The sequence below is a fragment of the Aulostomus chinensis genome, chromosome 3 (assembly GCF_037954235.1).
Source record: "Aulostomus chinensis isolate RoL2024-O1b breed Wild chromosome 3, RoL_Achi_v1.0, whole genome shotgun sequence".
In the NCBI taxonomy this organism is placed as follows: domain Eukaryota; kingdom Metazoa; phylum Chordata; class Actinopteri; order Syngnathiformes; family Aulostomidae; genus Aulostomus; species Aulostomus chinensis.
Genome location: NC_141322.1, coordinates 12053440 through 12080075, shown reverse-complemented (window position 1 = coordinate 12080075; position 26636 = coordinate 12053440). Strand labels below are relative to the sequence as shown.

At 44.2% G+C, this 26636-nt stretch overlaps 1 protein-coding gene across 1 annotated transcript in view; it reads right to left on the bottom strand.

The window, feature by feature from the left end:
* Positions 1-26244, bottom strand: part of adamts9 (ADAM metallopeptidase with thrombospondin type 1 motif, 9) — a 29192-nt gene extending 2948 nt beyond the window's left edge. The window contains exons 1-26 of the mRNA XM_086198670.1: positions 26004-26244; positions 25383-25789; positions 23746-23890; positions 21513-21853; positions 20870-20953; positions 20660-20784; positions 20384-20424; positions 20201-20306; positions 18361-18507; positions 17567-17708; positions 16957-17061; positions 15606-15751; positions 15015-15196; positions 14784-14920; positions 13861-13978; positions 13569-13664; positions 12358-12524; positions 10938-11067; positions 8337-8463; positions 8034-8244; positions 7762-7926; positions 6816-6977; positions 4916-5035; positions 3503-3607; positions 3254-3421; positions 864-1112 (exon numbers count right to left, since the gene is read on the bottom strand). Of these exons, the coding sequence (XP_086054796.1) occupies positions 864-1112; positions 3254-3421; positions 3503-3607; positions 4916-5035; positions 6816-6977; positions 7762-7926; positions 8034-8244; positions 8337-8463; positions 10938-11067; positions 12358-12524; positions 13569-13664; positions 13861-13978; positions 14784-14920; positions 15015-15196; positions 15606-15751; positions 16957-17061; positions 17567-17708; positions 18361-18507; positions 20201-20306; positions 20384-20424; positions 20660-20784; positions 20870-20953; positions 21513-21853; positions 23746-23890; positions 25383-25789; positions 26004-26100 (4023 nt within the window). The 5' untranslated portion in view covers positions 26101-26244. The remainder of the gene's footprint in view (positions 1-863; positions 1113-3253; positions 3422-3502; positions 3608-4915; positions 5036-6815; positions 6978-7761; positions 7927-8033; positions 8245-8336; positions 8464-10937; positions 11068-12357; positions 12525-13568; positions 13665-13860; positions 13979-14783; positions 14921-15014; positions 15197-15605; positions 15752-16956; positions 17062-17566; positions 17709-18360; positions 18508-20200; positions 20307-20383; positions 20425-20659; positions 20785-20869; positions 20954-21512; positions 21854-23745; positions 23891-25382; positions 25790-26003) is intronic.
* Positions 26245-26636: the final 392 nt, after the last annotated feature.

Below are 26636 nucleotides of genomic sequence, written 5' to 3'. Positions count from 1 at the left end.
GAGAGAGAGAGAGAGAGAGAGAGAGAGAGAGTGCCCACTGTCAATTACGTAGTTTCTCGTGAACAGAAAAACTATCAGGAGGTTCTGTACTACAGATCATTCGCATGATGATGTTTCAACTCCTCAGTGGGTTTAACGCATGTGATTAATGAAGGCGTGTACTGAGTGAACATAGAGTTTCAGATCCAAAGAGAAATTTAATCTGTATAGAGGAAGAAGACTCACCATAAATAGCTTTTTATTTATTTAAAGATCATAGTTATTTTTAGGCAGACATTATTACAGACCGAGGTTTTTTTTTTAAACACCTGAACAATACAGAACAAGAGCTCAATGGGAGGGCAGCCTGTGATTCTGGGGTCACAGTGTTACATCACAATGGCCTTAAAAAAGAAAAAGCAAGCCGGGAGGGTTTCCCTTCGTGAGTCTGCACTAGGTCACAAGAATGCACCACGGGGTCACAAATTGTTCCAAAATTAGCTCACTGGATATTTATTTATCTATCTGCTTCCCTGCAACACAAAGCAAACAACAGATGGTGTCGTGAGAGTAATTTAGGACACCTTCATCTCACGTTTGCCTCAGCGCAGCTGTACGACAGAAATCTCACTGTTTAGCCAGACAGTGAATGTATTTCACATGATCTGAACCAACCATTCTTATTCTGTGTTTATATAGTTGCCTTGAATAGTTCCTGGCGTGTGGTCAGTTACTGTGTTATGGTGGTACAGTGCTGCCTCAGCTAAGCAGCTAACCTTAATCTCGGTTTGAAAGTGTCTGACGCGCAAAAATGAAGAAATGACTTCCAATGTCTCAGCAAAGAGAAATGGTGATAGGATACTACTGTATGTATGATGCCTCACCGCGCCCCAGGGTCCAGTCCGCCACTGGTGGGATTGGCTTCGAGGAATGTTGTTCCTAGTGCTGCTGTTTGGTGAGGACGGGAGAGGTCGGGACTCACTGGAGCGGGACGGGCACTGAGACATGGCGCAATCCTGCTCTGTGGTCGGACGATCGTCTGGGTCACACTCACTCACATTCACTTCTTGGTCACTGAAGTTGACACACAATACCTGCCGTGTGGTCTTCCCCTGGCCGCAGGTTACTGAGCACTGAAAACGTAAACGTAGATTACATTCTTTATGAATCCACATTAAGGCATGAATACTACTGGGGGAGGTAATGATATTTGGAAGTCAAAAATGAAACTATCCCCAGATTTAGTGTGCAAGAGGAGACAAGTAAATATACTTCATGATGCGAAATGATCCAATTTAGAGGATTATTTCTTAACTGCCTACTCCATTTCTCCATTGCAATAGTATTTCAACACATCATGCAGTTGAAGAGTCATAGGTACTTATAACAATCCATATATAACAAAATGATGATGTATTTTATGTGCATAATATATGAAAGTTTTCATATGAACATTCCACCGCCAACATATTTGGCCAGCAAAACCTAAGAGTCGCTAGTTTCCTTCCAACTAAAGTGTCCTTGAGCCGGACGCTGATCTGATCGCTCCTGATGGAGACTCAGGCTGCCTTGTAAAGCACTTTGACAGCTCCTGAGGTAGAATGGCGCTGTATACAACATCCCATTATCACTGATCCAATAATATCTTTCACTACCGATTGACAAAATCACGTGACATGATGCCTGAAGATATCTTAGCTCCACCTGTGGACCTCAAGTCTTAGTAATACTTGCACCTTTTCCCTGGGATCCAGAACCTTGCTCCAAGTCTGGTGCTCTTTTCCTCCAGCCTCACTGATGTTGAGCCCATTTCCAGCTGCGTGACACTCACTCTAGAGGCCTGCTGGAGGCCAAAATTAGATAGCAAGACAACTATATCAACCAAGCCCCTTTAGAGCTGGGCGATGAAAATATGCCCTGAAAGTACAGAAGTTCAACAACAATTTCTTTGTGTAATGCACTATATCCTGAAAAGACCCAAGCATAATTATCTCTCCTTTTAGGAAAAAAACAAAAAAACATAACACAAGCCAGATCTTCTGTCAAGCAAGAAGAGTCTCACTCAACTCCTCCCTAGAGGAGTCCACTTTCTGTCTTGCATAAGGTGATCTATTATTCTTATGCAACAGTGGTTGACTCGAAAGCCTCGCCTGGGATTACGCTGTCCAGAGGTTTACACTGCTCTGTCAGAATGTAATGGACTCAACATGATTCTAGATGCTGTTAATGTGTGTCGATGTGTATGATGGGACAGCTGGATAAGCGCACCGACCCTGAGAGAAATATCTGTCATATGAGAGTGTTCTGTGACTGTTGAATAAAGTGGGTGCTTTTGGGTTGGTAAACTCTGTGTGTGTGTGTGTGTGTGTGTGTGTGTGTGTGTGTGTGTGTGTGTGTGTGTATGTGCGCATGTGTGTGTAACTGGCTGAGAGAGGCTTTTGAATCTTTTTCAGTATTGGGATGAACTGTTTTTTTCTCTTCTGAGGGGTCAGTGAGTATCTTTGGCTTGGTGTTAGTAAGTGTGGGTGTGTATACAGTATGTTTGTTTGTTTGTGTGTGTGTGTGTGTGTGTGTGTGTGTGTGTGTGTGTGTGTGTGTGTGTGTGTGTGTGTGTGGTGACCAGACCTGCAGTCTACCAGTACTGTATCACCAGGATGCTGATGAAAACCATCTGTAAGCAAGGCTGGAGCCCCTAAATGCAGCCCCTCGCATCTCCCAGCTCAAGACATGCGTGCTTCACTCCAGCTCGCTCTCTCTCTCTCTCTCTCTCTCACTCACACACACACACACACACACACACACACACACACACACACACACACACACACACACACACACACAGACACAGCAGACACGAAAACAAGCTTCTTCTCTGGCCTAACTGCAGGCCTTAATACACGTTTGCCTCCCAGCTGCTACAGTGTCCCTGTCTCTGCTCACACAAACATCTTCATAGCGTGTGTGGATATGGAATGTTAGTGTTGATGAAAAATAATGTAAAGTATACTGAAATAATTAAATCTCAGAGGAAGAAAAACATCTGGATGGCAATATTGATGACACAAAATTTAGATTAATCAAAAATGCTGTCTGTCATTATAATATGATGCAGTCTGAGGGGAAAATCTTCATTGATTTAACAAGAAAGGCTTTTATTTTATCCAAATTTCCACTAATTTCCAACAGTCCCCAGGGTGAGCTCATGTAAATTGGAATTTCTGAGCAATGTATGACAGCTGGGCCAGAAACATGTAAATGAATGATGTTTTCTTACCACTGTCCATTCCAGCACTTTCCACTGTCCGCAGGCTACAACCGAGCACACTTCTCTGGCCGGGGGTTTTGGTAGATGGGCACATGCCGACTCCTCTGCCACACCGCCTTGGTTGTCACGGCAACTCACATAGCGCATCCGTGTCCCCTTGCCACAGCTGGCGCTGCACTATCGGACAGAAGAGAAAGGTTAAGGGGCTGTGAACTGACACAAAGACAAATTGACAGACAATAAAGCAGGAAAACCAACCTGCGTCCAGGAACCAAAGCGCCACTGGGTTTTGTGGCCCTGGGAGGGGATTTTGGTCCCTGGGGGAACAGGGTGGCTACTAGGGCACTGGGCCAGTTCACAGTCCTGTGGAGGGACACATATACCATTCATGCAGTGATTACCAAGATGAATATAGAGTGGGACATGAGCGCATTATACTCCTTACACGGGACATGTGTCATTCACAACTTTTACTATATTCCTACAGTTCTATGTTCCACGGTAGTTGTGTTTCCCATCAACCCTTTCCTCCACCTTACCAAAACAACATGGACAGGGTCGGCCCTGTCAGTTCAAACTATGGATTGTGGCAGTAAGCCACTCAGCATAAAGCCCTGATCCCTGTCATAACAGGTCATAGTGGAGTGGTATTCAGGGCTCCAATGCCCATGCTGGCGTGGTTCAAAACTCCACCCCTCATCCACCCCCTTGTCCCTCACCTTCCGCCCTTCCTCCTCCTCCTCTTCCCCCTCCATGCCCTGTGGTGCCCTCTGACCCCCCAGTCTGTAGGAATGAGAACCTTAATCGGGTCGCACAGGCTGAGCAGGCTCCACATTCCACACTGGGACTTCTAATGGTAGCAAATACGTCAGTATTTAAAGTAGCTTGTATGTGTATATTATCTAGTCTACAAATTCTGTAACAGGGTCTGTGAGGACTTCCTAAAAGCATCTCTAGCCTCCATCTCCCTTCATCATGAATCCACCATACATCCATCATACATCCATCTATCGGCTCCTCTTTTTCTAAGCCTTGCTTGGTGGCTGGTGGGACTGGCGGCCTGATGGCCCACTTCATGGCTGGCTGGTTAGAATCACAACAAGGTGGGGCGACTGCTTCAGGGTCACTGGCTCTGCAAGCCCAGGCACCGGAATTAAGAGCTGCTGCGACTAGAGGGGGGCCTCATCCTGAGTATGCATGCTCAGCCCTCTGAAATAGATTCACGCCCCACGCTGACCAGACGGATCTTTCATTCAACTCAAAATCGATATCTTTGCTGTTTCTGTGCCTGTCACACACACACACACACACACACACACACACACACACACACACACACACACAGAGTATGTGAGTCTTCCATAATGGAAGAGAGTTTTTACCAACACTGTATGAATAAATCAGCCAGCAGGTTTTTGAGGAATTCTGCTGGCTGCTGTGTGACTGTGTGAGGATGGGTTTGTGAGACCAGTATTTTTCTGTAGACTAGACCAGAGAAGACAACAGCTTTATTGAGACCAGGTGGAAATGATATGCACGTGTTTGTCTGTTGTGAGTGTCATCTGTCCATGGACGGGGACGCTTCGGTTTGAGAGATGAGGAGTTACAGAAAGAACAGTGACAGAGGAATTAACGATAATGCCCCTCCACCCCATCCCCCACTTCTCTTACCTGGGTGTCGGTGGGTCGGGTGGCAGCATTACATTCAGTGTCTTCCATGACAGCACCATAAGACCCAACTACACACTTCACCGCTCGCATCTGGTAGCCTGGCCCACACGAGGTAGTGCACTGGGTTCAAAGAGGGAAAAAAAGAGGGGGAGTCGTGGCGGAAGATTAGTAACAGTGAGCCAACAAGAATACTGAGAAGAAGGCAAGAAGGGTAAGCAAAAAAATAGTGAGTTCATGTGAGCCAACAAAGCCACCTCTCACACACACACACACACACACACACACACACACACACACACACACACACACACACACACACAAACAAATAAAAACAGCAAGTCAGTCTTGGCAAAGAGGGGCTTCTTTTACCCCTCCGCTCCCCTGACTAACAACCTTAACTGGAATGCTACGAGCCTCAAAGACCAAATACAGGAGGAATATTAACTCATATACGTTGCACTTGCCGTTATTCCACAGCAGCCAACTCAGAGGGTTCTACCTCGCGCTCTCTTCTGCCTCACTGCCTCCAGTGAAACAGGGTCAAACTTGTGTGGCGGCAACTTCAGCTACCATTTGGCCACGCTTCATTAAACAGCTTCAAATATACCTTAACATGCGCACATCCTCTGATGTTATGGGGGGGCGGCACAAAAATAGCTCGCATTTTTTGGGTGTTCAGTTCTCTGTCACACAAATCCGACTGCACACACACGCAATAGTGGAGTGCATGCAAAGTCTTTAGTATTTGTAGAACACCTTTGCCGACATTATTCATAGCTTTATAACATTTGTCTTCGAAGGATTTAGTCTGTGTCAAAACAGGAAAAAGTGTACGGACAAGCTGAAAAATGTGCGAAGCTTATCCGTGTCCTCCCCTTGGTTTACATCTGGAGAAAATTCATTAGATCTTTTGCATACGTCATCCTCTAAGGCTGCTTCTCATCAACTGGGCAGATTTCAAGGGTAAATAAATATGATGCCAGTGGTTGTAGATTAAGATATCAGGAGTATCCAAGATGACTTCTCAGAAGCGCCAGCTTAGAGTCCAATATCGGAATCAGATCTGCAGATGTAGAACGCACTCAGTCATCACTTCCTCGGAATTTTAAGTGTAAATGATTATCTGCTATGATTCAGATGAATCAAAGCTGTCCAGAATACAGATAAAGTTCTGTTCCATTACTGTAGCTGAAAGGATTCCCTGCTTAGTTACCAGGCTTCATTTAGCGGTTTCTAAGAATCGCCAACGCACAAACACAGAAATCACATCAATGTCTTTTCACACACACACATACACACACCGCTTTTTCATGCATGTTAGGAAACCTAAGGCTCTGTATTAAATCATTTTCATACAGTGTGACCATGTATGAATGTGCATATTCTGCTTTAGTCTGATTCATTGTCAACACAAATGAAATGGCAGTTAGCTGTTGCCGGTTCAGTTATTACTGCCCGGCAGCCTGATATATTCAGCTCTGGACAGTAAGTTCCCTTATTTAAGGATCAGTTTTGAGCATTTGTATTTAAGTTGGTTAGATTTGTACTTTTTCTCTCCCCATCACACATACTTGCACATGTATATAACGTTTATCTCAAAGTGGCGCAGTGCGTAAATCATTGATTTCGTTTCCAAAATGTGTCATGCGTTGTGAAAATATGAACAAAAGTGTAAAATTTGGGAAACCATAGCTCTCACGCCCACATTCAATTAGACGTCAGTCGTCATCTTTTCTTTGACGTCTGTTTTACCAAAAAAAACTGTTCTTTTTTAATGTGCCTAAAAATACCAACTTCACAAGTTTGAGACAAGTTATTACATTCACTGGAACAGTTCTAGCAGGTTCCACAAGGCCAAGCGTACCCTTAACCTGGAGTGTAAAGTGTGTGTGTGCCTCACCTGTCCCCATGGTCCGACCTGCCAGGAGGCACATTCCTGCTGCTGACACGTCTGCACTGACTCAGGTTTAGGGGAACCACAGAGGCGGTCGTCTAGACGGTCCTCACCAAACTGACACCATGTCTGCCGGTGCTTGTAGCCTTTCCCGCATGTCACAAGGCACTGAAAAGTGTGGACAAAGGTCCAGGTTTCAGAGATGTATCAGTCAGCCTACAGCTAGCTCATAGAAGAAGACCATCACTTGGCGCCATGTAAAGCCAGATATTGAGATTTCTAAACACACAGCCATTAGAGGCAGGGCCAAAAAACAAAACAAAACAAAAAAAAGAGGTCAAAGAGTTTATTTATGTGTGAGTAGAATACAGTGGATATATATTCGGAACAGTGTCGTTGTTTGTATTTAGCAGAGCCACATGGGAGATGTAAAACATTTCTGGAATGTAACCCGAAGTTTGCAAGCTGCTTGGTCAACAATGTGTAAACTGTGGAGCGGTCGACTATGATCTTACCCTGCAATCACCAAACCTCCCAAGCCTCATTGTTGTGGGAGAGGAGGAGTAACTCTCTCTAAGATGTCACAAGCATCATCAACACTGGGATTTTATATTCAACTCACATTACAATAGTCTCGTTTACACCAGGGCTGCTCCTATTTACACTTAGTACACCCGGCTACATTAACACCAGGGAGTTTCCCCCAGACACAGATAAATAAGCTGAAGTTTTATGTGTCTAAACAGAAACACTTGATTGACACCATTCTTCTGGATCTATGGAACTGTGCATACAAAGAAGTTAAATTTGATATTCAAATGTAAAAAATCAGTGTGTAAAAAGGTTCAAAATGCCGATTCAATGCTTATCTTCTCAACCTCTTCACTTCCTTCGTTAGAGCCCCTGTATCCGAGCCCTTATCTGACAGAGGAAACACAACAACTGAACCAACCTCAGACCAGTCGCCAGTCTTCCATTGTGGACAGAGGAATTCATTGCAGGGTTGGACGGTCAGCTTGTCCCTTTGACTGCACTTGCTCTCATCACCACCAGCCTCCGCTGCCTTTCGACACACTGCCCCTCGCCGGCGAGTGCCCCCACCACAACTCTTTGAACACTGAAATACAAATGTTTGAACATCAACACGACCTGTGATGAACCTTGACACGCACAAATCTGGGTTACGTTTTCACAGCAACCCCAGGTTTACTATGACAAACTCACCTCTGACCAGGGCGAGTACTCCCAGCCTCCTGGGTTACAATCTCCATGGCAACCTTCTTTGTCATCAGGTTTGCGCTGACCGCTACAGTAGCGGTCATCGACCTTCTGGGTTTTGCCATCTGTACGGCTAATTTTGGCACAAAATATTTCCAAGGTTCGATATCCCAGACCACACTGGGCTGTACACTCGCTCTTACGGGCAACATGCCACCTACATCAGAGGTGAAAGGACAAATCCTGTCAGTGTTTTTGCATGAGCAGGTAATAAAGGTCCAAAATGTTTGATGATGTGGTGACGCAAACCTGAGTTCACATTCTGTGTTGCAGGGCTCAGTGATGACAGCAGGTCTGGCCGTACCGTGACACCTCTGGTCTGACACCACCACCCTGTCCGACTCTCTGCTGCAGAGAATCTTCCTCTTACGCTCTCCTACGAAGACATAGGCAAGCAGGTTTGCATGTCAGCTCATTAAAAAAAAAAAATCAAAAATCTGTTTTGCATTTGAGCACACAATAAAGTGAAAATAATGCACCCACAACCGCTTTTTTGTTCTCCCCATGCTTCATTTGCAGGGATATTAAAGAAACATGTTGCAACTGTCATGTCACATTACATTTGCCTCTTTTCTGAAGGAAAAAAATATTGAAGTGATTTTCATACTCTAATGAATATTCTTAAATTACCTGGTAGTCATAAGCATACCTCATAATTTCAACATCCGGGATACAAACTTTACATGTCTCTGGAAACAGTGGGATTATATAACAGACTAATCAGAATGTTTCTTCTCATGGTATCTGTGTGAATCAGCAACTCCCCCCTGCCAGGACCTTCAGCAGCTGTCACACAGGCCTGTGTATTAAAGTGAATTTGGCCACTCACTTAATTTTGACACTTATCTTAGCCAATCAAATGTTGCTCAGTTGTGGGCTGTACAATATCCAAACATCTTCCAAGCATTCGAAAACACTTAGTGAAAGGAGTCTGCAAGTGAAAGATGGAAAACCAGAGCAGAGAGGAAGCAGGAATATGGCAGGAGAAAGCAGAGAGAAGACGCTGACTTATTGGAAACTCAATTTTCTAAATTGCCTTTTCAGGAAAATCATTTTCAGAGAATTTGGCCATCATCGTCTTACTGGGATAGTATCAAACTAGTGAGGCGTTGTCAAGGTAGCAGCTAAAGTCTTCGTTCATGACACCGACTCTTTGAGCAAACAGTTCCTGAATTTGGTGTCGATTTGTTTTACTGATTGTAGTGACGCAATTAATCTGCAGTTCTTATCCAAAGAGCAGTGAAGCAATCTCAGGTAATTCCAGCCAGCTGTCGTGGGTTTGTTGGTCTGACTGTCAGCAGAACTACATTAAACCTATGAGGCCTCCAAACATGGTGGGAAACACTTTGGTGGTGGGTTACTACAGGGTTAAAACGTTTGGACTGGATTGAACTGGATTCCATACGGTCAGATCATTTCAAAACTACCCCCGCTCTATGAGAGCCTGGCCTGAAGACATCTACAAGCTGAATTTAAGTCACAGCGCCACCTAGTTGTTACAGGAAGTAAGCCTGATGCAACACATATGGTGTGATTTACATCGAAATCAAACATTGTCATCAGTAACCTAATATTTGTGTTCTCTAGCGCCACCTCGCGGTTGCAGGAAGTGATACACACCTACACGTGCAGGGGTGTAAGGGCCCGCTAATCACTTGGTTCACATTGGCTTTGACTAGCCTTGATGGACGTTTGCACTCTTCAAGTGCCCTCTTGTTTGAGTTTACATTGTTGTTAAGAAACCTCCTGGGGTGAACGAGGAACAGGCACAAGCTCTTTGTAAGCTCTGACCTTAATGAAGCCATTTATTAGCATTTCATGTCCAAAGCAATAAAACTAACTACAAATTGAGGGTTTACACTATACTCCTCTCTCTCTCTTCCTCTGTCCTTACTCGTGCAAGCTTTCCTTCTGATTATTCCCGATATTTTACTTTCTTTCCAGTTAACCAAACATATAAAACCACTAATGTGTAACATTTACTTCCACACTTGCCTTGCCTATATATGTCACATTTGATTCAATAATATCATGATGCCAGCTTTGTGTTTTATGAACTAATATGCTGAACTTGCATGTAGCAGGGCTCCGGCAAATATTTTTATTGCTATGCTATGTTTGAATTTTTATTACCACATGTGGTCTTATTGAACGCCGGGGTCCAGGGCTTCGCTTCGCCACTGAGTTGCCAACTACGGGTTTTATAACTGTACTATTTCACATTGTACTGACCCCAGAAGTATCCAAGTATTTCTCTGAGTCAATGCAACACTTTCTTCAAAGCAAGTCATCACAGGAACCCCAATTAATATCAACAGCAGCAATGTGTGTGTGCTTCAGCTCGGCTCTTTTATTGACGTCCATACAGTGAACCACAAAGCAAATACTATACAGTAGGGGAGAGCGATCTAAACCTCATGTGGCTCCAGGAAATAGACTCTCTATCACTACCTTATGTTACCAAGAATTGTAACCCAGGGCTATGAGAACTTAGTTTCCCTCTGACTGCCAGAAAAGTCATATTGTCGGATGTTCAAGCAGGGCAGTGTCAGAAAAGGCGGATTAAGAGACTCCCAGACAAAGTGAGTCATAATGGGTTTTTCGAGTTTACCTGCAATCCACCTCTGCACACCCACATACTCTGATAATTTGCCGAACCCGAGACACACAGCTATATGTCTAGCAGGAGTCTGTCAAGTTTAGCCATACCCTTCTCTCTGTTCTAAACCGCTAACTGCCCCCCCCCCCATCCCAATCCTTCTGTTTCATCTCATCTTGACCTCAGTGCAACATTTATCACTCACTACTCCCGTAGCCTCACGCGGCCAACCCTTTGTGCCTCCCACTCACCTTGGCACAGGCGGCTGCACTCCTGCCATGGCCCATAGGCATCCCAGAAGAATTGCTGAGGTTTGTCCTCTATGGGGATGTTGAAGGAGTACCTGACATCTGGGTTGTAAAGGTTCCCCACAGACAGCACCTGGAGAAAAATGCAGAGAACACGTGAGTCATAATACAGCTAGAATGTGGAGTTTTAATATCACATTTTTCTTCGAGCACAAACCCAACATGTGCCCCACGTAGGCCACACCAGTCACACTTTTAGTCTCATGAAAGAAAGCCATCATGAGAATATGCATTTAGCCAGGGTGAGGCGAAGAAATTTTATTTTTATAACACATTTCATAACCAAAGGCAACCCAAAGTGACCAAAATAATAAAAGCAAGGGAGCAAAAAAAGCAAAGGGATAACAAGCATACAGATACAAGCTGTAATTTGGGGCTCAAACCTTTTCACGCTCAACAAAGAGGAGCGAAATCATCCAAATTTAAAACCGCAAGCATCACTGGGCAGGTTTCAGCTTCAGCAAAGCCAAACAAGATCTTTTGAGATCATGTCGATACTTGTTCCATCATTAAAATGTAAGGCCCACCACTTCTTTATCAGATATGAATGAAGGGAACAAAGAAAGGACAAGGAAGGACCGGGACACCTGTGGCTCAAACCCAGGACTCTCTTGCAGTGAGTGAGCCACCGTGTTTAGATGACTTGGTTTTTACTCTACAAGAATTGTTAAGATGATCTCTGTCTTTCTTTATAAACCCCCCCCCCCCCCCAAAAAAAAACTCAGTTCAGTTTTGTCTTCATTTAATTGGAAAAATCTTTTGAACATCCAGGTATTAATTTGTTTAATTACTGACTAATTAAGCATATTGTTCAGAATATGAGATAGTGTTAATCTTTTTGGAAGTACATCTGGGGAAAAAAATGAATATAAGGGTTGTCTTACAATCAGAACAATACGGTTATGAATTTGAAACTGTACAAATCTGATGTATATATTTGCACATCATCTGCATATATGAGGCATCTCCTCTTTTATGAGACAATCCATTTTATCACTTTAATGCATTTAATTTAGCTCTACGGATGCTTTCTACGTAGCTCAACTGAAATCAATTTAACAAAAAAATTAGAATTCCAGAGTAACGACACCATCAAAAGCCAGATAAGTGGCAGCAATGAAGCCTCTGAATCTGTAACCTCTACAACTGCTCTAAGGACAGGGAATCAAGGCAACCCGAGGGGGTTTGAGATGTAAACCAATTGGGAGGTTTACAGCATTTCTTTAGCAGATTAGTTCTGCTTAAATTGCTGAGGCATGTTCATTGAAATCACTTGAGGAATCACCAGCCACTGACTTAATCTCTCCATTTTCTTCTGTGAAAAAAAACCAAGATTGACTTTGTAGGATGGTATTAAGGTTACCTGGACAATGATCTCCTCCTCGATACGGTCAGTGCAGTTGATCCTCTCAATGACATGGTCAGAGCCACTGTACTCGACGATAGCATTTCCTACTTTGATTTCCCTTTTGAACATGCTGACCACAAACTCCCCATTAAGCAGGAACTCTCCACGGCTATTTGATATGGCTGCAGGGAGGCAGAAAGTAACAGTCACATATGGTACTTGATCCCAGTGAAAAAGATGGCCAGAATGTGTGGTATTTGATGTAAGATGAAAATATCTTTGCTTAAATTTTCAGTAAACTATTTAAAAAAAAGAAGAAAAGAAACAAAAAAGAAATGTTCGGTTGACATTACACAACAGCTTGAGTTAATTTAAAGAATGTAAGAGCTCATTTCTGCATGTGCCGGACCGAAATAGAAACACATATTTGGAAGTTTTCATTTACAGTAAGGCGCACAAAGTAGAAAAAGCCTTATTGGGGTAAAATAATCCCCTATTCCGGGAGAAGTCCCATCCAGGGGCATCCTGTTCTGCCCAACAGCCAGTCTGCTGCACTCACTCACCCTAATGCGATTATGCAGCTAATTTCCTGCCTTTAATTTCCTCGCCATTTCACACATTACATTAATATGACTGTGGAGCGGTCAACAGTGTCCCCACTTTGGGTCCCTACTGACTCTACTCATACACAAATTCATACAAATGCACACAAAGTATGAAAAATGTAAGCTTGAAGGGATGGCAAACATTCGAGCAGAATCAAAAGCAATATGCAGCTCTATACACACTACACATACAGACTTGTTGACCTTAATGGAATGGTACCCTGAGGGTTATCTGAGCTCAAGTATTAGCATGCTTGTGCCAACAAGACAGTAAATGCCACATCCACGGGAATATGGTAAAGAATGACAAACTCATAGAACCAAAGAAAATACACACCTGTGCACACAAAAGCTCGTAAACCGACTGACCTTGCTGAAATGACACCTGAAGGCCTAGTTCTGGTTCATTAAGATGTTAGCATGCACAACATATGCCAACTCCTTCAGTTTGCAGTACGTTTCTTTACATTATAGGCTAAACACACTCTGGCAGGCAGGGACAAAACACGCTGGTCAAAGAAGACTCAAGTGAGCTAGCATATGGCGTCAGCTGGTTCAGTATAAATGGAAATAAAACATTACATAGTCCCTCATTATAAGCGCCATCTACAAGTATCTTACCGAGGTAGTTGTCATCCTCCGGTTTCCCTGAGAAGCTGTGTTGACGCACATCTATGTTTGTAGCACCACTGGGTATCCGCACTACTTCATTATAGCCTGGAAATGGCATGTGTTCAGATCATTAGGACACCGAGCGCTGCAGCTTTTGCCAAAAATCAGCCAGTGTGAGTCATTATAATGAGTAAATACGCGTTCAAACGTGTTACAAGCGAAGATCAAGATGACCAACTGTATATAATGTACACCAGCTGAACGAAGAATGACAGGATGATGAAAAGAGTCTGTCTCTCACCGTAGCGTACAATGTTGAAGGTGCCTGCGACAGTCTTGCAGGAAGAGTTGTCACCTCCACACACACCACACTTATCCCTCCTGGCTTTGGAGTTCAATACATGGTCACAGCCTGCTTGCTGCTCAGTAACAAGATAAAAAGGATGGGATGGATATCGATATCAGAAAATACTCCTTTAGAGGTTTAAAATATGGAGGGGAAAAAAATGGGAAGACATTAAAATAAAGATACGCAGATGGTAAAGTACTGGGGGACTGAAACATACAGGGAATTCAAAGGGGTTTCAGGGGTTTAGAATCATGTATAGTTAAAAAAAAAAAGAAAAAAAAACAAGAAATATTGAATGGTTTTTGTGCAAAACATGTGCCACTCCATGAATATTTCAAGTGAAATACTGATCAGCAAAGAAGGAATCAAACCCAATGACCCTTTTAAAAAGATACAAACAATCCTATTGAGTCATTACCATATGACTGATCACTGACATCCATCTGAAATAAATTTCCCCTGTAAAACCACACTAGGAATGGCATAAAATCTGCTCCGCATGTAACGTGTTATAGCAAAAGACATTTTTAAATCTTTAAAAAGGACGGGGAGCTTAGCTTTAGAGCAACAGACTCTATCCAAATCCATTTGCCAGGACCAGTAAAGCAACTGAGTGAACCACAATCTAACCAGAACACTGCGTGTGGTTCCGAGAGAACACACAGCGACCCACTGTTTCTCATATTGATGTGTGTGTCAGTAATCACGCTTCCAAACTAAACATGTATTTGTCAAAGGAAGAATATAAACTACAAAATCTGGTTTGGAAAAGGTTTGAAACACATGTTTGAAATATGTTCCATATGGTTAGAGAAAGTGTTCTATCCACTGAGTATGTTTGAATGATGTGAAACTATGAACAGTAGGAAACTCACCCTGCACAGGCCCTGGACACAGATGTCGTTGGTGTCAGGTCCACATGGCGTGCCGTCAATGACCCTGTCCCTGAGCTGATAGTAGGCCGTGCTGCCTGCTACCCTGCAGAACAGCTTACACCTGTCCTTCATCAGGACTGACACCAGAGACGAGATGTTAAACTCCTGGATATTTGTGCAAACATTATGCCAATTGTGAATACAAAAAAGGAAAAAAACAGTCTCACTTACTTCCACTGTATTTGGGCACCCAGCGAACGTTAGGAGGTAGACCGTTGATGTTGAAGTGCCTGCCATCGAAAGCAGCGCACTGCTCCTCCCTGAAGTCCTTCTTCTGCTTGGAGCAGGGCTCAGAGTTACATGAACGAAACTTCATCCTGCGACCCACACAATACATTCCTCCGTTCCTAGGCCTGGTGATGATTGGGGGGGGGGGGGGGGGCATTGAGGACACAGGTAAGAAGACAGCATCTGCTAATTATGAACTCCATTTTTCTTTTACTGTCCCCTTTTTCCAACATCACATATTTACAATCATGCTTTGACGTAATACCCGTCATTCCGGAGCTGATTGTCAGGGCTCAGGTTGCTCTGAGTGCTGTCCATTAAAAACGGATGAAAGGCAGGATTCCAAAGGACTTAAGAGTATTTACCAGGAAACAACCTTTTAAGATTTGCCATCAGAGAGAAACGTCTTGATGAACACTAGCTATGGAAAGAATTCCCTCAAGGTGGCTTGATCTATGGAACACTGACTTTGGCAGCTAGAATGGAGACAAGGTCCAGCAGGCATGCATGACTACAAAGAGAAGCACTGCTCACACAGGTCGGTTGCATTCGCGCACGGCGATCTTAATGCCCCCGCCGCATGTCCGAGAACAGGTACCAAAAGGACTCCAGACTCCCCATGCCCCCTCCACAGGTGTGGCGTCATGCTCTTTGGCTATACACAGGCCGTGTTTGCAGTGCTGTAATGAGAAATGAAAGGAAAGGAGGGACAGAGTATGCAGGGAGAGAAAGAGATAGTGAGAGACAGAGATTGACGCAAGCAGGTAAAAAAAATGGAAGAGTAAAAAAAGATAAAAAGGGGAGAGAAAGAAACAAAGTGAGCACATGAAATCTTATCCATGGAACTGGCAACACATCTATCTGCTCTTCCGTGCTTTGATGCTAATCTGGGAGAAATTATACAGTGAGGCGAATGGAAAAAGAGAGACAGAAAAAAACAGTTCATGGCTTCGTCTGCCTGGACAAAAGACAAGAAAGTGTCACGCACATATCGTCAATAAATATATCTCAGCTCATAACACAATATTACAAGACTCAACAAACAGGGTCCAGCTCCAAGTGTTTAGAGTGGTACATTCTGGCATGGCATGATGGTGGGTAAACATCTACTCAACACCCACAATACACACACGCGCGCGCACCCACAATACACACACGCGCGCGCACACACAAACACGCGCGCACACACACACACACACACACACACACACACGTTTACTGTAACTTTCTTCACAGTCTGGGTTGTACCAGACATCTTCAATGACTGGCGTTTCATCTGCGTCACTGCGAATGTCATAACAGAAAACTTAAAATGGATAAACCGTCACAGATGAAACTGTGGTGTTAAAATATGTCACTGCTCAATTACAATGGAAGCATCTATGTAAGTTTAACAACACATTTCAGAATTTGAATTCTCAGCTTTGCCCTGCGACCAACTGGCGACCCGTCCGGGGTGAACCCTGCCTCTCGTCCAACGTCAGCTGGGATAGGCTCCAGCCCCCCACGACCTTTTTTGAATAATCAGTATTAAAAATGGATGGATGGATGGAATTCTCAGCCAGTGTGGTTGCTGTCATCCCATTGAAAAAGCTTAATCCTGATACCGTAATCCCATAGACATGGTCTAGGAGGGCCCTACTCTACCTACTAGTAGGTGTAAGAGGCTGTGATCACTGTTCCTTTGCTTGACCCAATGTCATTAATGCCCAGTAGGCCCAGTAGCCTTGTTATGGAGATTGTGTTTCCTACTCTTAATTCTAAGCCTAACACTAACCCTAACCCAGCATCCAGTCTCAGGATTAAGTTTATTCAGTGGCATGACAGCAACCAGCTCGGGTGGAATCCTTAGCTTTTTACTTAATGGTGATACCATTAGCCTTACCTTTCCAGGAGAGCAGTCAGTACCATCTGCCCACGGCATGTGCTGAGTCCTGCAGCCCCGCTGGGCGCCCTCTGGACTGGTACACCATAGCCTCCGACACTGGGTCTAACAAACACATACACACGGTATTAACCCTGAGGTTCAAGAAAAAAACACAATTCAAACATGACTCTGATATGCATGAAAAGAAAAGAAAAAAAAAAACAGCATTCCTTCTCAATGGTGACCTGCATGACCTTGAAATCACTATTCCACAAAAGCTCATTGGTGACATTCACGCTGCATAGTAACAAACACTTCTGCAGTATTTAGAGAAAACATGACATACAACAGCAGCGTGGTTGCCGTGGTGATCCCAGCCTGATACCTCCTCTCCTTATACTAATTTTAGGAGAGAATTAGTAAGATTTATAGATACTGAGATAAAGTTTGTTCAATGATGTGTTGGCTTTTTTTTTTCTCCCTCAAACAGAAAGGATTTAGATAAGTACAGAAAGGGGACTTGAAAGGCTTCAGATTTAGCTGAAAACTACTGCAGCGCATGATGATTATAACACAAGAGGCTTCCCTCAAGCATGATAGTTTAGATTTGCGCACCAACTCCACTCACCATATAAGGGCACACCTGTGTTCCCGGCCCAAATATCAATTCACACTGTTTATTGACATTGTATATCCGTCCAGGCAGCTGCTGCGAGAGACTGTATGGCCTAGAAATGGGTTCGTCGAGCAAGCACTCACCATATCCTGTGCTATTAAGAAATAAAAATAAAATGACTTAAAGAAAAAAAGGGAAAAAACAAAAGACACAAACAGACAGAAAGCACACTCAGTACAGCGGGATAGGTTATTTCTCTGTACACATAAAGATCCTGCACACACTGCTTGTGCTCAGGGGTTACACTATATCCCATCAGCCATATCAAGTAGGCAGGCGGTGAGATCAGGAGTTGTTTGGAAGGTTGGCAAGCGTTTTTTTTTTTTTTTTTTTGGAGCGTTGCCAGATACTACCCTGTTTACTTTTCCTTAAGAGCTCCCTTATCTTTTTCATTTGTTTGAAGAGACCTGGGAGGAACAACTAGAGGCTGCAACAGTCTTGAGAAACGATGACAGTGTTCATAACTCATACAAACGGCTGCCAAAAGTAAAAAAACAAAACAAAAAAAAAAGAAACAACAACAGCAGCACACACACAGTTCTTGTCTGTGTGCTTCTACATTTGAGGGGAAGCGGTTGTAGAAATGCTTTCTGCCAAGCTCAGGAAACATAAATCTACGATTAAGATATCTGATTTCATTTCTGGTTGTTTGACTTCTTTCTCCATAACAGGAAGAATACATTAACTACCTGATCTAAGGCCCGTGAATGTTTGGAACAATGGTGAAGAAAAGACATATGACATACTCGAGGAACTCTGTGATGTACTTCCTGCTACACTTGGACCACATCCAAGGGTTTGTGTTGTAGTTCAGCGTGGGAGCCATCACGTGTTGCTGAATCTTCACGCCATCCTCCTTACACTTGTTGCTGTCGTCATGAGGCATGTTGAACCTAGCAGAGAGAAAACAAAGTATTTGTCAAACGGAGACACGAGGTAGACCTCCCTCCTTTTTCTTGCACTAATTCTTCTTTGTTTTGGTCTAAAATGCTGTACTTAGAATACTTACAAACACTGAATTGCCTCCAGTTAAATATAGAATTGAATTTAAGGACCCACTTACGGTCCACAAGTCACTTCAGAGTCAAGAACCCAAAATATATCAGTGATTTGTTTGCTGAGTGTAAGAATGGCCAGCTGGTGGTGCCCAGAGTTAAAACCAAACATGGTGAAATGCTGTTAGTCAGTATGCTGCAAACTACGCAAACACAGAGTGTTCTGTTTTCCACTGCATTTAATACATTTGGTTTCATACAGTTAACGCAGTCTTTTTTAGTGATTTGAACTTGCTCTAGTGTTATTTCATTTATTTTGGGTTTTTTTTGTTGCATTGTCACCCTTATTATCCCCAATTACATATCACTAATTCACCATGAAGCTGCCCCCCCCACCCCCCCACCCCCGCAGTTCTGAGGAGCACCATGGACTAACACATGCTTCCTCAGTCACAAGTGGACTTGCGGTCCTTCGACCGGGTGTAGCCTTCCTGCTAGTCCTCTGCACCTGATCATGCTAGTATATACGACCAGTTACCCCCATGTTGGTGGGCAATGGTATAGTCTTGACCTTTTTTTTAATGTTTTGCTTGTAAAACACTTTGAATGACCTCTGAGCTGCTATGTAAACACACTGGCTGTACGTAACCAACCTATATTACAGTGAAAAATATGTCTGTTCTGTGTCTGGCAAGATATTTGATATTTTACTGTTTCTAAAAGCATCCATGACTCCAAGTGAAAAGCTTTTGTGTGTTTCCTTTCTCCAGCCGCAAGATTTAAGTCTAGTCATTGACTCGATTTCACCTCTGTCTCTGTGTTATTGGCATGGCGAGGCCTTCCCACAGTGTTTCTGTTGGCTGCCTGTGGGGATTTTGAAATGTAACCAGCACAAGATTGAATTATACAAACACTTGGCAAGGTAGAAAATATTTATGTCGAAATAAGAGGACAATGTGTATGCGGGAGGAGCTTTTAAATCCCCTCCGGGGTGAACACATACGATCCCAGTTGGTGCCAGATAGGTAGAGCACCACCCATGGCCCCTCCCTCTGCGCTACTCAGCACGCCACCTGACAGGTACCATATAACACTGCGCACGCACGGTGGCTAAGCTGACGTCCAGCATTCTGTCACAGCTTGATGCGGATAAAAGATGGAATTCAACAACCCCGGCATTTGTTTAGTGGTTAGAAAGAGCATTTGTTAGAGATGATGAGGGCTGCTGAGGTCTGTAACAGTCTCCAGTGCAGCAGGCTAACCCTCCAACCCCCCCCCACCCCCCCTACTCTCAGGCTGACTCGAGACTTTGGACAATTTGCTGAGGGGGGCGATAGTTAACAACCAGCAGCTTTACTTCAGTTCTGAGAAGCTCTCAAAATGAAAGGCAGACAAACGTTAGATGATGTGATCAGAGAATGGAAACACTGGGAAAAGACAGAGGAATGTACAGCTGTTGTGCCTAAATATGCAAGATTCTTGATCCTCCAATGCTGCCGAAGCATGTGGGGATTCCTAGAAAGACTTTGGAGGCTCTACCAATGTTACGCTGTTACGAAGCGTTTAATAAATTAAAACACGCTGCACTTACACATGGCCAAGTTCATGGGCGATGGTGAATGCAGTGCTGAGTCCATTATCCTCGCTGATGCTGCAGCTCCTGTACGGATCACACACAGTCCCCAACTCTGCAAGTCCTGCTCACAGGAGATAGCAGGTCATTCAACATCATCATGTCGCGAATATAACCGTAGAATGAAAATTAACCAGTTACCTAAGGTGTCGCACTTGTCCCTTGCTCTGCAGATGTCCTGTCTGTGGTGAAGACACATGTAAACAGTCAAAAATCACCTGCCAGCCTTCAGGGAATCCTCCTTTTTCAGGTAAACATTTAAAGAGCTCTTCCTTTCATCAGGCATCTGGACTCTGGTTGTTTCAAGCCTTTGATGCAACTAATTCTCAGAGAATGTATAAAGTTTCTGCAGTTACTTTTATTTAGTTAGGAAGTCCTTTTAGAAATGTAAATCGTATGTATATGCGTTTCCTGTACCTCGTGATGAGGATGGCAGTGTCATGGTGGGAGTGGTGGTTATCATCCAGGATGTTCTGACTCTGCTGCCAAATGCAGAAGTTCTTTAAAGTGGTTTGTGCATTAAAGGAAATGAGTGGGCCATCCTGAGGGGAAAAGACAGTGGTGGAGTTAAACTACGTTTGGATAGAACAGACTGATGGAACATGGAGATTAAAAGTGATGTCTTACCAGCTCGTTGTTAATTATGACTAACTTCACAATTACAATATTGATCAGATTGCCAATGCTGGGATCCTTATAGATGGAAGACACCTGTATAAAAGAGGAAAGAAAAACACATCTGAATGAGTAGTTTGATGCAGATGATACTCTACTGCAATTGTTTAGTTAAAGTCGCAGCAATTCTGGTGGTTTCAAGCCATCACAAGGGAATTTGGTTGATTGGAGGATCAAGTTGATAACAGCCTAAGCTCCTGTTGAGAAGCCAGTCTTTGCCAAGACCAGAATATAGGTCATCTCAACCTCCCCCTGGGGACTGACGGCCCCAGACGCCTGAAAAAGCTGGTATTTGAAGTGGCCGGGAATATGCAGTCTATGTGACATACCTGAGCTTATTTTTTAACATTCATCAAAGCTGCCAGACAGGCTGTGCCTCAAGCTGCCCTCTCTTCCCCCTGGATGTTTGAAAATGGTGTTTACCCCTGCCCTGGGCTGCCCTTTTCCCTCCCACAGCCCTCCTGAAATGCTGGCTGACTGACTTGCAGCACAAACAGGAAAGCAGAGACAGCAGGTACATACTTCAGCATGCAGCTATACCCGTGCATGTATGTTAAGACATGTACACACGCTTGGACATCAGAGAGGAACTTACTATGGACATTAATGTGAGTATGTAGTGTTGTAAGTTGCTGCCGTGATGTTCCACCATCTTGCTGTCGGCCACCAGCATGACTTCAACAAAGCGCGGGTAGGAGAGGAAGCGTTTTGATCTCCTGTGAGGTCTTGAGTCGCTATCATTGGAAGGTCTCGCGCCGGCATTGGTGCTCTCAGCTCTGAGCAAGGTGTCACCCACCAGACTGGCGCTCAGCGACTCCACATCGTTGAATATACCAGCGTGCAGCACCGGGGCAGCCTTAGACACAGCGGCCACCCCTGCTACCCCTGCTGCTGGCTTCCTCTTGGGCTTGTGCCTCTTAAGTCTGTGTTTGTGTCCTAGAGAGAGGAGAAATGGAGCATGTGTAAATATACAGATATGTACAATGTGCCAGAAAAGCAGACAGATGCGCATGCTTGCTGTGAGAATAGGGTCACGAGTCAGGTATTATACACGAGTCTGGAGGTGAGTATTCTTAAAATATGTCACCGCTTCTTTCCCTTCTGTTTATTGTTGCTCAAAGTGTGGGTTGACAGATGAACACTGCCTGGAGAGCGTGTTTTCTCTCTCAGAAGAGGGGATAGAGGAGGGCAAAGAGTTCAGGCTAGGTAAACCTGGCACACAGCCATTAAAAGGGAGCGCAAGCTAAAGTGCGCGCTCGCACACACACATACACACACACACACACACACACACACACACACACACACACACACATACTAAAAGAAGACAGTCCAACAAGTGGGAAGCAGCAGAATGCCTTAAGACTGAGGGCAATAGTCTGATTTTAATCACGGCATTCTGTTTTTTTTACTGTTCCATCAGCACACACACAAACACACACACACACAAGCACACAGGACCACCAGCAGTGACTTACCTCCAACATTACACTTACAACGTCTTGATTTACAAGGCTGATTAAAGTAATTTTCTCTACTTCAAAACCTGAAATATCACAATGTATTTTGCTCAACGATAATGTCAGACACACATTTCTATTCACAAACCAACTATCAGCACAAAGACCTTCAGCAGACTTATTTTTTGATAATTTGCCAGTTTCAACTTGGCATCACTTTGGTACGTTCTCTACTGCATGTTCAGGGCAGTGGGTCTACCCAAGTTCCTTATCAAAAAGCAAAAGGAAGTTTGAGAGTCAACAGGAAGTTCAGTCAGTAAACTGAGATGGGACGATACAAGGGTGAACTTCCAAATGATTTTTCCTGTGTGAGAGTTGGACAGTTTCCTTGCTACTATGTGGCAGCTGCAGGCGCTGTGCGATGCAAGCTATGACACGAAAGGAGAGCCGAGTTGGTTTCATACTTCCAGTTAGATGCAGTTACTACAGTTGTAATTGTTGGGACACTCACGGGGAAACGTTACATAATTCCATATCATGACTAAGTTACAGTAAGTAGCACAGAACTGAATGGTTAATTTGATCATCCATTCATTCATTAGCTACAACAACTGTTACTGGAGGGTCGAGCCAATCCCAGATGACATCATTGGACAAGAGGCGGGATCAACTGCAGGAGAGTGGAAATATGCACATGATGTACAGGTGCAGAGCTGGAAAAAAGAAGACCTGCGCCCTCACTCCAAGCCACAGGAGGTTTATTTGATAAAGTTTCGATTCATCTTGGATTTAAAGAGAGAACCAAGGACTTTTTTGTCATTTCATCTCAATCATACTTTACTCTTGGTTTTACATTGTTCTGTCATTTTATTTGTCTTACAAACTCAGTTCTTCTAATAGTTTTTGGTCGTCCTGAGTATCCAGCCATACAGAACATATTTACTGTTTTGAAACAGATAGGTATCATGTTTAATAGCACAATAAGTTCAATTTTTATGGTGTGGAACAATCAGTTCCTGACACAACTGATACTGATGAGTGGGGATGACGTAATACCACTCACGGATGCGAGACCAATTTAAAGGTCTGATAACACGTGTATAACCAGACTCCAGATCGCTTTACTTACAAGCACATGAGTTGTATGAGTACATACAGTATCAGCACAAACTGTTGAAACGTACAACCACAAAGTTCCTAGAACCAGGAGTGTGCTGCTGATCAGCTGAGTGAGAGTTCACTGGAGTGCTGTGATCGGTCCGGCCGGCTCAGACACGAGGAGCGATTCATAGATGTGTTTACGTTTGCAACCATATGCTTAGAGGCAGTAATGCTGCAAATAAAGTGAACACATGTGAGACACCGTACCTGAAGCGTCACAAGCTGCGCTCTCCCGTGCACTCTTCCTGTATACGATATGAGGTTTTGTGTGTTCCTCTTCATAATGTTCTCCTTGAAAGCTGTGAAGGGGCTCCACGAAATACTCCCCCTCCGGAGACCTGAATGTCCCGAGCTGGATAAAAGAAGAAACACATGGCCGTTACGTATGTAACCATCAATTTATCCATTGCCTGCAAATGCTTGCATGCAAAGATGGAGAGAAACCTAAACAAACCGCAACACGGGGGGTAGTTTTATCATCTGGTTGCTAATAAGCCAGCTGTGAGGCAAATCTAATGCTGCATAAGTAGTTGAGAAATATTCCGAGTAAGCAGCAGTGGAATGCGGCTCATTTACCTGCCATTAGCCAACAAAAGCAACGCCAAGTCCCGAGGCTTTTAATACAAGGTGAAATAAGTGAATTTGCATGCATGTAAGAATGGTCCCAAAACTGGAGGGGAACCAAAAGAGCGAGGCTACGATGCCTATCAGGGAACCAGCGAGACTGTACGTTGTTTTGTGATCTTGGCAGGCCCACCAGGAGACCTGCTGTATGCATTTCACGTGGCACATTTAACTTCTGTGATGGGCTGGATAAAGTACATGCCAATGCAAGCACTTTTCACAAGCTGCTCATTGGTTGGAGAATCAAAATGGCAGGCCTGCAGGCTAGAATCAATCTGACACAATTATGTTTGTCATCGTTATAATCCCTGATAATGGGAAAATAGCATGCGTGCTGTAAATGTATGAGACATATCAAAACATAAGATTTTCCCTGCTTCTTCAGCAAAGGGACAAAAGGTGAAGCTTCCTGCTTGCTTTCCCATGAGCAACACGCTAGTCCACCATGTCAGGAGCTGCACTTTGATTGACCTGGAAAGATGGTGGAAAAGAATATTTTCTTTGTAAGACAAAAAAGTGTCATATAATTTTAGGACGTACTGAAATAAACACAATTGCGGTTACCCTCACTAGTTAAAATGATGTGCCCTCAGAGGTCTTGAATACATAAAATATGCCCCATAAATGTCCGCTGGTCTCCCTGAAGAACTCAGCGGAGCAGCACACTCCAAACATTTCATTTCATTCGTCATTTGGAGGGGGGGAGACCACTTTCTCATAATATGTCACCTCACTCTAAACTGAGCGCGCACTTTTGCTCCGCTCCAAAACTCATGCTTCAGCAAGCCTGGGAGTGAGACCATTTCATGATGACGTCAGTGCACCCGTACTCCCGCTGCACCAGCGTGCGTAAACACGTCACTGACTGACCGGAGTGAGGCATGGAAGTGAGATAGAGCAATTCTCATTACACTTGACTACAGGAAATCACAAATGAGTCCAGTTCGTTGCTGTTCTGAGTTGTTCGTGTTTTATTTTTCATTTAACGAGTACCTTTGAAAATATACTGTTAGTCTCAAATTTTTTTTAAAAAAGTGTCTAAAAACGTCATAAATACGCTGATTGCATGACTTTTGCGCAAAGATCGGACTTTCGCGCAAAACTTTCGCACATCATTTCTCCCGGAGAAATGGTGAGACAGCGTTTTTGTGTTGGTGAAGGCCAATGGTGGAAAAGTAAAACACCCTCCAGTTTAGTCATCACGTTGCGTCAAAACTCACCAGTCCGGAGCACAAACTGATGACCGCGGCGTGCTCCTCTTGTGCATTTACAAGTCCTTTATAGAAGCAGTGCCTTAACTCCGTGTCTTCCTCCTCCTCCTCCTCCTCCTCCTCCTCATCTGGTGCAAAACCCGTTATGTTATCTCCTCTAGGTACTCCAAGTATTGTCACAGTGTAGAGAGGTGCGATAAATCCCGAGTCCAGCGTGAGGTTGAGGTGATAGTTCTGTCCGAAAGCAGAGATCCTGTAGTGGATGTTTGGCGAGGCCCAGTGATCCGTGCTGTTACCGGTGCTCTCGTCCAAACTTCGTCTTTTCCTCTTGAAGTGCACGCTGGTTGGAAACTTGTCACCGGCTTCATTCACTCGCACCGGTGTCACAATCTCATACGCGCCGATCTCCTCTTTAACTGGGGAAGAATAACAAAGCAGTCAAGCCTTCAATCAAAGAGCCTGGATGCATAAAACGATTGGATTATGATTAACAGTGTTGAACACAAATGCGAGAAAGTGAGAGTGAACTTTGGCTGTGCTGCAAGTTAAGTCATGTGGCTGAATTCAAAACTCATTCATTCTCCGCGTTACAAAATAATCCGCGGCGGATGTCAGAGCGACATTCTTTACCTGCGCTTGAATTCAAAAGCAATCTCCCCGTAGATGCGACTACATTCAAGAAATCAGGGAATAGCAGGAACCCCAAGCCCCAAAAGAGCACATGCATGATTGTCCACGTTCAGAGGAGAGCGGCAGCCTGGACTCCTGTAGTAATACTGTATTCCTCCGGTCACTCCGGGCTTTCCGGCTCCGGTCCGCCTGCCACATCCAATTGTATTATCCTCGACTCTTCAGTAGATGGTCTCTGGCCGGGGAGGTACACTGCTGGGACGTGAGCGCTTCGCGAATCCCCTGGCGAACATGCATACTGCAGAGAGGGGTGGGCTGCTCCGACTACAGTCTACTGCAACGGTCTCCTCTCCTCTCCGCTGCGAGTCCGTGCACCAGCTCCGCTCTCTCCCCAGCGAGGGGCGGGCTCAGCCAGCCAAGGTACACTCGCACTAGCCACTCCCGTTCTCCCCTCACAAGGGTGGTCGCATACGTCCACTCTCTGTGATGGAAGTGGGTTGTTCTGTCGTGTTGTTAACAGAATAATCTCAAACAGGGGTCTCCAATACTGCTTGTATGTGTGTCATTAAATGACATACTAACTCCCTTTAAATAGTTTGGGGTTAATCTGGTGTTAGAGGGGTGGGCGCTTGC